The 11,378-nt window shown below is 43.4% G+C and overlaps 2 protein-coding genes across 4 annotated transcripts in view; both read left to right on the forward strand.

Annotated features, from left to right (window-relative positions):
• ANKRD31 (ankyrin repeat domain 31) overlaps nucleotides 1-4,329 on the forward strand; it is a 59,661-nt gene extending 55,332 nt beyond the window's left edge. The window contains 1 exon segment of the mRNA XM_027883129.1: nucleotides 3,400-4,329. Within this exon segment, the coding sequence (XP_027738930.1) occupies nucleotides 3,400-3,551 (152 nt within the window). The 3' untranslated portion in view covers nucleotides 3,552-4,329.
• A 3,574-nt stretch (nucleotides 4,330-7,903) lies between these two features.
• The window catches only part of GCNT4 (glucosaminyl (N-acetyl) transferase 4), a 22,509-nt gene continuing 19,034 nt past the window's right edge, over nucleotides 7,904-11,378 (forward strand). For 2 of the 3 annotated variants that reach the window (XM_027883160.1, XM_027883169.1), the window contains exon 1: nucleotides 7,904-7,943. The gene's annotated coding sequence lies outside the window, so the exon portion shown is untranslated. Of the gene's footprint in view, nucleotides 7,944-9,734; nucleotides 9,887-11,378 lie in introns of those variants that run through there. The other variant, XM_027883177.1, reaches the window with a different exon arrangement.

Genomic DNA, 11,378 nt, shown 5'->3' on the forward strand with positions numbered 1-11,378 from the left:
GCTACAGGCTGGGCACAGAGTGGCTGGAGAGCAGCCAGGCAGAAAGGGACCTGGGGGTGCTGATCGACAGGAGGCTGAACATGAGCCAGCAGTGTGCCCAGGTGGCCAAGAAGGCCAATGGCATCCTGGCCTGCATCAGGAACAGTGTGGCCAGCAGGAGCAGGGAAGTGATTCTTCCCCTGTACTCTGCATTGGTGAGGCCACACCTGCAGTGCTGTGTCCAGTTCTGGGCCCCTCAGTTCAGGAGGGATATTGAGGTGCTGGAGTGGGTCCAGAGAAGAGCAACCAGGCTGATGAAGAGACTGAAGCACAAGTCCTATGAGGAGAGGCTGAGGTGGTGGAGTCACTGTTCCTGGAGGTATTTAAGAGACTGGATGTGGCACTGCCACGGTCTAGTAGATGAGATGGTGTTAGGTCATAGGTTGGACTCGATCTCAGAGGTCTTTTCCAACCTAGTTGATTCTGTGATTCTGTTTCAAAACTGTAATACTTCAAAATAGATGCCTTCAGAGACAGAAAAAGTGTTGATTAGCAGGATGGAAAAGCTACTAAGAGACAACATGTGTTTTCCTCATATTTTTGGGGAAAAAAAGCTCATTCTGATATCAATACTTTATCTTATAGTTCATGAAGATAACAGAAAACTGAGAGCACCTAACAGAACGGCAAGGGCAGGAAAGCAGAGAAAGACCCTGCCTGTGTGTGTCTTCAGTTATTAAGTTTTCCTCTGTACAAGGAACACTGAGTTTTGGCTAACAGTATAGCAACATTTCTCTGCTGCTTACAGTCTGTGAGCTACCAGTCTTTTGTAAGGGTCTGAGAGGTAACTGTCAGCAAAATGGAGGAGGGAAACTTCACAGTGGGTATTAGATGATTAAAAATAATAGGAAAGGGAAAGAAAAAGGGGAGAAAAAATTGAGAAAAATGGGAAAGATATTAATAATCTGTGTCAGAATATAGATGAAGAAACACAGGGACTAATACTGATTCATCCCTGCTGGGGAAGACATATTGTCTATGGATGTAGAAATTTTGATATCCAACATTGATGTCAGAATTGAGGAAGGCAGCTTTGGGAAATACAAATTACTGTGGTTTTGCTAGCTGTTGACTGTTACCTAAATTACTGAAAAATAGAGATTATAGAGATTAGATATTTTAATTATTCTCTCAGGTAAAGTATTTATGGTAGAATACTGATATTTAATCTAGAAATCTTAATCCAATAAGTGAAACATAAATTTGACCCAAAGGAATCAAAAAAGCTGTCAGCTGCTGAAGAAAAAATTTACTTCAATAAATCTAATTGGTCATATCTTTCTTACACTTTCATATTTGAGTTGAGAATTTTTAATAAATAGGTTCAATCAATGCAGAACATTTCCAAAGAGCATTTCCAAAGTAAGAAAGGAATATCTTTTCTCCAGTTATGATCTCTGAAAACATGCTGTAAATTCAGGCTGTGCGAAGAATTTTCCCTCTACTTGTGTACAAAATTTAGAGATTTGAGAGTGAAAAATCTTATTTTGAACAAACCAAAGCAGATTGAAGTCATGTCTGTCATGTCACTGCAGAGCAGACTCAGAATCAATGACAATGTTTCATCTGTTTCTGCCAGTTTATTTTATTAAAAAATTCCCAGGCATACTTTTAAGATTATTTTTACCTGAGGTTGTCCTTAAAACTGTTTTGTGATTTTCTATCCAAACATTCCTGTTTGTGCCCTTTAAAACATCACTTGTACATGAGTTGTATAAGTTGTCTTCTTCTGGTGTGACTGACTGCTGCTTTGCAAGTGGTAAAGACTGTGTGAGGAGGGTTTGTGATATAACTTCTTGTGTGGGACTTCTGTGCAGCCTGACTGTCTTTGTTGCAGTCAGTCATACTTGAATCTACTGCAGACACGAGGTCATATGCTTTGTTCCATTATGTACTGTGCAGTGGCTGAGAGTACTGAGGATGCACGGATGGTGTAAGACAGCGAATGCAATCCTGTCCTCACTGGAGTCAGAAGTTTTGCTGTGGGTGTCATGGGTGTAGAACATCCTCATGCACAAAATTCCCTGTTTGCATTTCTGAACACAGACCTTTCACTTCTGATAGCAATTTTCTACTTCACTGCTTTGTGTGGTGAGATCCTGGGACTCAATATGGCAGGGTAATCATTACGAAGACGTGGAGTTAAAAGATCTCAACACCTACAAGCTACACGGTTTGTTTTAGCACTGGCACCTATCAATGTTATCAGTTCAGTGAATATATTTTGCTTTTTGGAAGTGGTGTAGGTGACAGAAATGGAAAACTGTGATAGCAGAGAAAGAGACCTTTGGGGTGGCACATGGTAGCCCAGAAATAAGTACAGGGTAAATGGCCAACTGATGTCACTTCAAATGTGTTTTCTCTGCACTTTGACAAGGATTTATCTTGACTGATCTAATATTTGTGAAATATATACCCTGTTTTGCTTATTGAGATGCTTGAATATTGTTTGGGCACCTTCTTGATGTGACTTGTTGCTTGGTTTTGTTGTTGATTTTTAATCACAAGCCATCCCTACTTTAATGACAGTCTTTCCTCTCTTGATACCATCTGCTATATGTAACAGTTGTGCCCTCACTGGCAGTTTCTGTGCTGGGCTTGTGGTGGCAGCTCAGCAACTCTGTTACTTTGTGCAAGTGTCCTGAAGGGAGGATGAAAGGTGACCAAAAGCAAGTAACGCTGAAATCTACAGTTGCAAGTGCCTTTTGTAGTCTGTGGTGGTATGGAGAAATGTTTTGTAACATTTCTTACTGCTGGGTCTTTACATGTTACTTTGTGAATGATTTTTAACACTTATAGAAAGTTCAGTTTCTGTACTGACACAAGTGCCTTAAATATATTCATTGCAATAGTTTATTCAGTCCAGCAGATATTTGAATATTGCAAATACCCATTATTCGATCCTGCAGTTTCTCTCTACAAGTGAATGCCTTCCTTTTTATATAGTCCTTTCAGGACTGCAGGATGGGTATTCCCTGTGAGATTCCTCAGTTTTAGGGAAGTACACTAAGTATGCCTCTTTGTAGACATAATACGTGAAATTCCATCAGTACCAAAGAAAAACTGCATTTTGCTGTTATATAACTGGAAATATCTGGAAGGGTTAACTTCTCAGCCTGGACACCAGAAGGTGTAATATGGCCCTTATCTTACTGAAGGCTGGGTGTGGGTGAGAGATACTGGTAAGATATCCTGAGTCTTTCCCCACAAAAATCGTAGGATATGTCACAAATTTCTAGAGAACACTAATGATTACATGGTTCTAACAAAGGGTAAACACCTTTCTAGAAAATAGTGCCAATGATTGCTCTCCATTACTCCAATAAACACTCTGTTTTCATTTGCATTTATTTTCAACAGGCTCTTCTGTCCAGTTTAACTCAGTGGAAAGTCTGACTCATTTTCTTCAATTCTGTGAGATAGTAACAGTATGTAAAGAGGACTTTCTACCATGCTCTGTAATGGAAAAGCATTGGAATTTCTACAAAAGCTGTGAAGATTTTGGATTCTAAAGACTTCTTGAATGCTATCATTTTTTTTCTTCATCATCACTTGGACGTAAATACTTGGGCTTTTAGAACTAAGTGCTTTGTTACTGTCGTTTTGATAAATTATTTGGCCAGCCCTTGGAATGAATGGAAAGATTGATTGATTAAATGAGTAACAGGGGAATACTTAGTAGCAGGTAAGGTTAACTGTCAATATTTAGTTTTGTGCTGCAAAATTAAGAAATGGGAAAGTAGATGAGGGCTGTTATACATTGGTACTTGTTGTGAATTGCATTCCAGGTTGATAACTTTGTATGGAATTCAAGTTCTAATTTAAGATTTATGCGTGATGGGGCAGCACAGAACCTGACATATCAACACAAATAGTTACTTCTCCACCTAAGTCTGGAACTGCTCTGGCTGAGCATGTGCTGTCAGAAATGGCAGCACATGTTTGTGCAATAATATAAACTGTTAGGTTAGGCAAAAAATCAAGATGGGCAGCTTTGAAAATCACCAGCAGTTTTGCTTTGTGTGGCATGGATATAACGTTTGAGAAGAGGGGCAGGTATTGAGAAAGGTTAAAAGAGGAATTTTGGCCACTGGAAGTGCCTAGGGAAACTCCATTCATGTTCCAGACAAGTCTTTCTGATGGTCAGAAAACATGCTGGTGTATGGCAGGAAATGCAGTTAGCCTGTTTGCAGAACACAAATTTTTCTATCGAATAGCATCTTAGATATGCATCCCAACCTCTGCAAGGTTTCTATTTGTTTTAATTTCACAATGTGTGAATCTGTCTTAGCAGCATATTTCTAACTTGTCTGACTGTTGTGAGAGTACCTGCTACTGCTAACTCCAGTGAATGGGATGAGAAGTACCCCTGTCAATACATAACGTCAGCAAGATATTTGGAGTGCAAAGAGCTGTTCTGCAGAGATTTGATTAGTGGCTTAGAGAGAAGCTGGTTTAGGGAAGAGGGAGGGGTCTGATACGCACACAGCTAATGCGGTGCCATAGGATGCATGAGCAATCAAAGCCTGGTGGGCTGTAAGAATAAAGAAATGCAAATGGCCTGGAAGTCAAAAAAAGGTAAAGGCTACTGAGTAACAGGTATTTTGTAAAGGTCAGTTTCTACAGGGAAGGAAAGTGGAGTGGTCTCATAACTGCAGTAGCGAAAAAAACCTGAAGGCATATTGTTTTAAAGGAAGTGTTCATTCAAATACAGCACTTTCACTGAAAAGGAGAAAATATTTGACTGTTAAAATGATCTCTGAAGTGCATGTTTGTTCAACGTTTTTTCTTGTTGCAAGATATCTAATAAAATTAATGTACAAAACATGTGAGTATTTGACAGTAATATTTCAGTCCATTATATTAACTTGATTTCCATTATTCATCATCATGGCTAGGCTTCGCGAACGAAGATTTGAGAGGGGCTCTACCCACGCTTGCTACAAGCACGCTGATGGCTAAAAAGGCCAATGCGAGATAGACAAGTCCGGTTGCAGAACGTACAGCAGAAAGACTCTCCAGGTGATATCGACAAGACGCGATTCTTTCTGCGTTGTCTTTTCTCCTCGAGAGTGATCCATTATATTAACATGATTCCATTATATTAACATGATTACATGACCTAAGGCAGTCTTCAGATAGTGACAGAAAATTGAATTGATTAAAGCTGAGCAAAGAGGTAAAAATGCAAAGTGCTACATGAAAATCACTGTCTTTTACTGATGCCTTATGTAAAATTAAGCTACCAGTGTTTTGGGTTTTTTTTCCAATTTTTATGTTATATATAAACATCTTGAGAAAGACATTAGCTTGGCAACATACGGTTTAATATGACTAGCAAATGTAGGATTCTGCTCCCCAAATCTTAAAACTGTGAATATTCCCCATTCTCCCTGCTGGAATCTTTTTCTTAGTGTGAAGATACATTAAGAGGTGGGAAAAACTTATCCTGTAATGTTTTCTCTGTTTACATTTATATTTTTTAAGTGTTCTTTTGCATAAAAATATAACTGGTTATCACAGGTCAGATAGGCAGCTATTAGTGATCTGAACTGTAGCAGAGTAATAAAGCTTTTGCTCACAAATGACAAACAGATAGTCAGTCCTCCCAACCCCTCCTGCTGTTTTCATGATTCAGTTCTTTTGTTAAGAGCCCCTTCTGCACTTCTAGCCTGTGCTAGAAGTAAGTAAGTTAGCACTTACTTTGCATGGTGCAGGCTAAAGTAAAAAGGATATAAAATGCAAATAATACTAAAAAGTCCCTAGTATTATGATGTTTTCAATAAAAAGAGAACGAGATGATGCAGTGAACAAAAGCTTCAAATTCAGATTCATATTTCCACAGATTTATTTATATATTGCTAAAATGGAGGTAAAATCAGTGGGGGAGATTAGTAGCAGTGAAGAAGAATGCAAGACTCGAAAGAATAGGAATGAGGAGGAAGATAAGCAGCTGGGAGACACACAATACAACACAAGATACATAGATTTTAAGTCCAGCAGGGACCAATGTGATAAGCTGACCTCCTGAGTAACACAGGCCAGAGGTTATGAAGCTCCGTTAAGCAAGGGAAACACATGGGAAAGAGAAAAGAAATAAAGACATGGGTGCAGAGAGAGATAAATTCACGCTGGGTAGAGGATCAGCACAAAACATTTGCACTGTCTTGGCAGGCAAAGGTGAACTGTAACCAGCAAGAGTTTTTGATGGTGGAAATGCAACTACAGGGGGGAGGGCAGGGGGAAGGGGTAAATAATGTTGCCGTAGGAATTTGGCTAAATTCCTGAAGCAGTTACAGTTATCAAGTGTTTTGTCATTATGACACAAAGATGACTTTTTTCCTGGTTTCCAAACCTGAGGAAAAAACTCTCTTTAAGTAGTCAAGAGAATGAGCAACTGCATATACAAAATTCAGGCCCTTTTTCTGGTCACGAGTAGTCAATTAACCAGTCAGATAGGAAGTTACACATAGGTGATTTGGAATTTGAAGTCTTAAGTTTCTGTCCATATCAAGAAAACAAGCATGACACAGGAAGGGAGTAAAACATTTCAGAGGAATGGGACTTGGGAACTGAATTCAAAGAACTTTCAAGTTTTTTGTATCTTTGTCTTTCTGAGTTGTGGTTGTGGGTTTGGTTTGGGTTTTTTTTTTGGAGTGTTTGTGTGTTGTTACTAAGGCTTTGGCTTTGTCTTTGGGTTAAAGTTTTACCGCTTAGACCAGTATTTCTGTAGCAGAGTAAACCCACAGGTGAGTTGTCCAGCATCTGTGTCCCTTTGATTTCACTTACGCATTTTTGTGGCGGGAGCTCAAGCACACAGTTACATGTAATTCGGTCAAAGCGGCTTAAGCAATTATCAGCCTTAAGCCGAGCTGCCACAGCTGTGCCCAGCTGCACGGTCTGCAGTACGGCAGCAGACAGATGCACTCTGCTCTGGTCATGTTTTCCACGTTTCCCACCCAGCCGGTGTACTAGGAATGCAGGCTCGCAAGCTCTGCCTGACCTTAAAACCTTAAAGTCCGGTGTAGCGGCAGGTTATCTCACATCAGTAGGGGTTTAAAGCCAGACAACAGCTTGCTGCTTCAGAACTGCAGCCATCGCGGGCGCCCCGCGTCCACCCGACCCGGGACGGCTGCAGCCGGGCCCTACTCATGGCTGTGCGCTCCCGGGGCAGCCGCGGAGAAGGCGAGGAGCCCAGGCCGGGGGCTCCTCCCCAGCGCAGTACTGTCTTGCCGGCCGCAGTGTTTGCAAGCCCACAGCGCAGCCCGGCGCTTCCCCCGCTCCGCCCCCGCGGAGCTGGCGCCGCGCTCGCCGGAGGAGCGGTGGGGAGGCTCCTCCCGCACCCAGGTGCCGGCGGGGAGCTCGCCGTCTCCTTCTCCTGCCCGCCAGGTTGCGGGGGCGGGTGGAGGCCCTTCCTTTTTTTCCTCTACGTCAAGGAGCAAAATGCTGCGCTGCGCACATGTCCGCGCAAACCCCGCGCACACAGCGCGCCCCTCCGAGCGGGGACGGCCGCGATCCGCCCCGGGGAGGGCGCGGCCGGCGGGCACGTCCCGAGGCAGCGGCAGCGAGGAGTCCGGGTCGACCGACCCGCGGAGCTCAGCCCGAACTTGTTGCGCGGAGCGGCGCGCTGGGGCCACAACAGCTCCCTTTTTCCTCCCGACCTCTTCGCCGTAGGCGCAAACTTGGAGGCTCGGGGGCTGTAGCGGAGTTTGGAGGAGAAGAAGGAGAAGGAGGAGGGAAGGGCAGCAGCAGCTCCGTGGCTCCGCGGAAGCGCAGCGGGGCGGTGCTGTGCGGGGGCGAGAGGGCCGGGCCGGGCTGGGCCGGGCCGGGCGCGGCTCTGGAGGCGGCCGAAACAGCAGGAGGAGGAGCAGGGTCGGTGTCGGCGGCGCAGCGGGAAAGCTCTGGTAAGAAGGCGTCGTGTGTCTTAAAAGTTAGTTAAGGGGTGATTTTGAATCTCGGAGCAGACTATCGCAGAGGTTGCCAAGGGGCGTCTGGATCCGGGCGCGCACCTGGAGGCAGCCCGGCAGGCAGGCGGCTGCCCAGGTGTTGCAGCCGCATAAGCTGCTCTCGTGGAGCAACAGTTACACCAACTTACTGTGATTTGATAACAGAAATAGGGGTTGTTGCAGAAATAGGGGTTGTTGTGATGTTAACCTTTTTTTCGTCTCTCAGTAAGTTGCTGAAAACGTACGTGTTAGTCTGTAGCTGTGTTTAAATGTGCCAAGTGCACTTAGTCATTTCTTTAGTATGGAAAGAGTCTCTTTTTCCTTGTGAGGAAACAAAAAGTAACAATATCAAGAATCTGTCACAATTTTATTTTTTTTTTCCCCTGGAAGACAGACAGTAGCAGCTTCTCCCTCATTATGGGGCAGACAGATTTATTAATCTCAGAGTAAGATTTGAAGAAGGAGACCTTAAGGGGAACCTCCACTGTGACGCATGTGCTCCCCTGTGAGCATCTACTCCACTGAACATCCTCTAACTCATTCCACAGACCTAGTCTGTAAAGCAGTCCATTTCATTTTGAGTGAGGCACTTGTCCTTAATAGTAACATAGTGGAGGCAGTGAACAGAAAAGAGTTGCTTGCCCTCTTTCAGACTAGGAACTACAACAGTCAAATGACACTGGAGGGCAAAATATTGGAAGCAAGTATGAGAAAATGGGTTTTTACACAATGGTCAAGTCAGTTCTAGAGTGTTTCCTCCCCACCCCCATACTCCCTAGTCTCCGGATGTCAGAAAATTTAAGTAGGTTAAAAAATGATTGGATGGAAGAACCCAAAATTTCATGAGAAATGGACAGGTGTAATCCTTGTCTTTGGCAACTATGGAGCTATAAGAAAATGAAAGTGGAAAGAATGTGTGGAAAAGGTGTTAAAGAGTTCTGTTTCCAAGTGTCTGAGGCAACATCCTGGGCTGGATGGGTTTGTTCTTTCATGCATGCAGCTTTTCTGAGAAGGTCATAGAAAGGGAAGTGAAATACTACTATGTTTGTGCAGCTGTGGTTTCTGGTTTTATACATCTGATACTGCTGGGGTTTGGTCCATTTCTTGTGTCTTTTTCTTTATACTGCCCAGCTGTAAAGGCATTTAAAGATTACCAACAAACTTTGCTAATGGTTTTTGAAACATGTGTCATATAAATGAGCAATTCTTAAGGACAGTAACTTTTTGAAAAGCAGTAATGGTGATAAGGAATACATTCAGGCTTCAGTTACTTGTGTTGGCAATACCAGCAATTGTGCTGGTATTACAGTGGGGATGCAAGAAAGTAGTCCAGGCACTGAAAACTGCTTGTGCAGCAGGTTCTATAGATTTTGTAAATCATACCCTACACTATGCATGCTATTTTCTGGCCTAATAATGTGCAAATTATTCTGGTAAGTCAACAGGCTGTCTGTGATCATCTTAAAAACACTTGGTAAAAGGCAAGAGACTGTACCTCTGAAATTCTTTAAAAGCACGCAGGTGAGTTCAGAAGAATTAAGCTTACAGCATTTGCATAGCTGTTACAGCTACAGAAAGGCATCAGGACTCCAGCTTTTGAGGTCTTCCAGGAAATATTGATAAAGAAACTAAGAGAGACACCAGATAAGTCATAAAAAGCTCATTTCTGTGACATAAACAGCAGGGTGCTGAATCCAACAAGGGAGTTACATTTTGCATAGCTGTCAACAAGTCAAGCTTCATAAGACCTCTCACTGAAACACTCAAAAATGAAGAGAGATTCACCAGGATTTGCAATGTGCGATGCACAGGTCCCTCTGCTTTGAGTACAAGAGACATGGCTGTGAAGAAAGAGGAGCTCTGTAGTTGCGTCACGCCCTGACAGAGGCATCACTAACCAGGTGACTGGGTACATACCAGCCCATCAGAGGCCCTCCCATCCTCCTACACTGTGCTGTCATATTATCTAACTGCAGTGTGGCTTGTTTGGTATGTCAGGAGGCTAGTCCTTGGCCCATGCAGGATACCTTGGTGCCAGTTAAAGACTTTTTCCTTTTGTATTTGCTGTGGAGTGCAGTTGGCCTGTGTGCGTTTTTGTGGTGTCTTGTTGTCTGGTGGGTGGGGGGGAGTGTCTTTTTGCATGCTTGATTGTTCAGGCAAGGACAAGTCAGCAGCCTAAAGATTACTCCAATGATGCCTAGCTATCTGCAGACATTTTCCAGTTTTACATGTGCTGGAAGCTTTTGTCTCACAGAAAATGTTCTCTGTTCTTAATTTTTTTAAAATCAATTAATAGCATTTGATACATTTGGCCACTACACACTCCCATCAGACTGAAAAGAGGTAATGTTGACGCAGCTACTGTCATGCCACATGGCATCTTATGCATGTGCTGGCACAGAGTGCCAAATATTAAGCGGGGAATCCAGAAACTGTGCTCTGTACAATTTTGCCATGCTGGGGCCATCAAGCTAAGGCAGGACTGCAGGATCCCATGAATCTGTGATGCCCAGAGCCCTTCTGAAGGTGTCATAAGCTCTTTGGAGCTTATGAGATTCAACCTACTCTAGTCACAGATGTACAGGTTATAGTTCTGTATGAGATGGAAGTCTGATGATGAAGAGGAGGCTGATATGCACAGTATTTTGATCAAAATATGGATGGAGAGTTACTGCTGCTGTGCTTTCCTTGAGGGAAAATACTGTGATACTTGTTTGTTGTATATGCAAATAGTACAGTGTTTAGTTCCTCAAATTTCTTTGTAACCATTACACACAGAAAAGTTAGGTATAATTGCCTAAAAATGTATTTCTTGCCATGTAGGAGATGTTGTATACCCTGTGAAGTACTTACGCATAGGTGAACTTGCAATGCAGGTCATAATATCAAAACAAAATTTCAGGAAGTATCACCAGGGTTGTGAGTCTCGTACCAGTAGCCCAAACTGCTCAGATACTCCCCTCGAAGAAGGATGCAGCCGCCCAGGTCTCTGGGTGTGCTGAGTGTCTGAGCCTGATGTTGGTACCGGAAGATGGTGTAGGAGGTATCTGTGTACAATGCGAGCAAGTGAGTGACTTGCTGTGCCTGGTAGCGGAACTTAAGGAAGAGGTAGAGAGATTAAGGTGCATTAGGGAGAGTGAAAAGGAAATTGACTGGTGGAGTCAAACCCTTTTGAACCCTAAGGAAGTCCAACAAGAGACGGCGAAGCCCTGCCCCTCCTGCCCTAAGGCAGATGGAGCAGACCAAATTGATGGGGGACAATGGAAACAGGTCCCTAATGGGAGAGGTAAAAGAACTCTCTCTCGACCCCCATCACCCCCCAGGGTGCCCTTGAAGAATAGATATGAGACCCTGGACCCAGACAGTCAGGTAGAGGACAGCCAAGAAGATCTC

This window comes from Empidonax traillii, unplaced genomic scaffold (genome assembly GCF_003031625.1).
Source record: "Empidonax traillii isolate 1590-97213 ecotype Southwest subspecies unplaced genomic scaffold, ASM303162v1 scaffold8:size5222938, whole genome shotgun sequence".
Taxonomy (NCBI): Eukaryota; Metazoa; Chordata; class Aves; order Passeriformes; family Tyrannidae; genus Empidonax; species Empidonax traillii.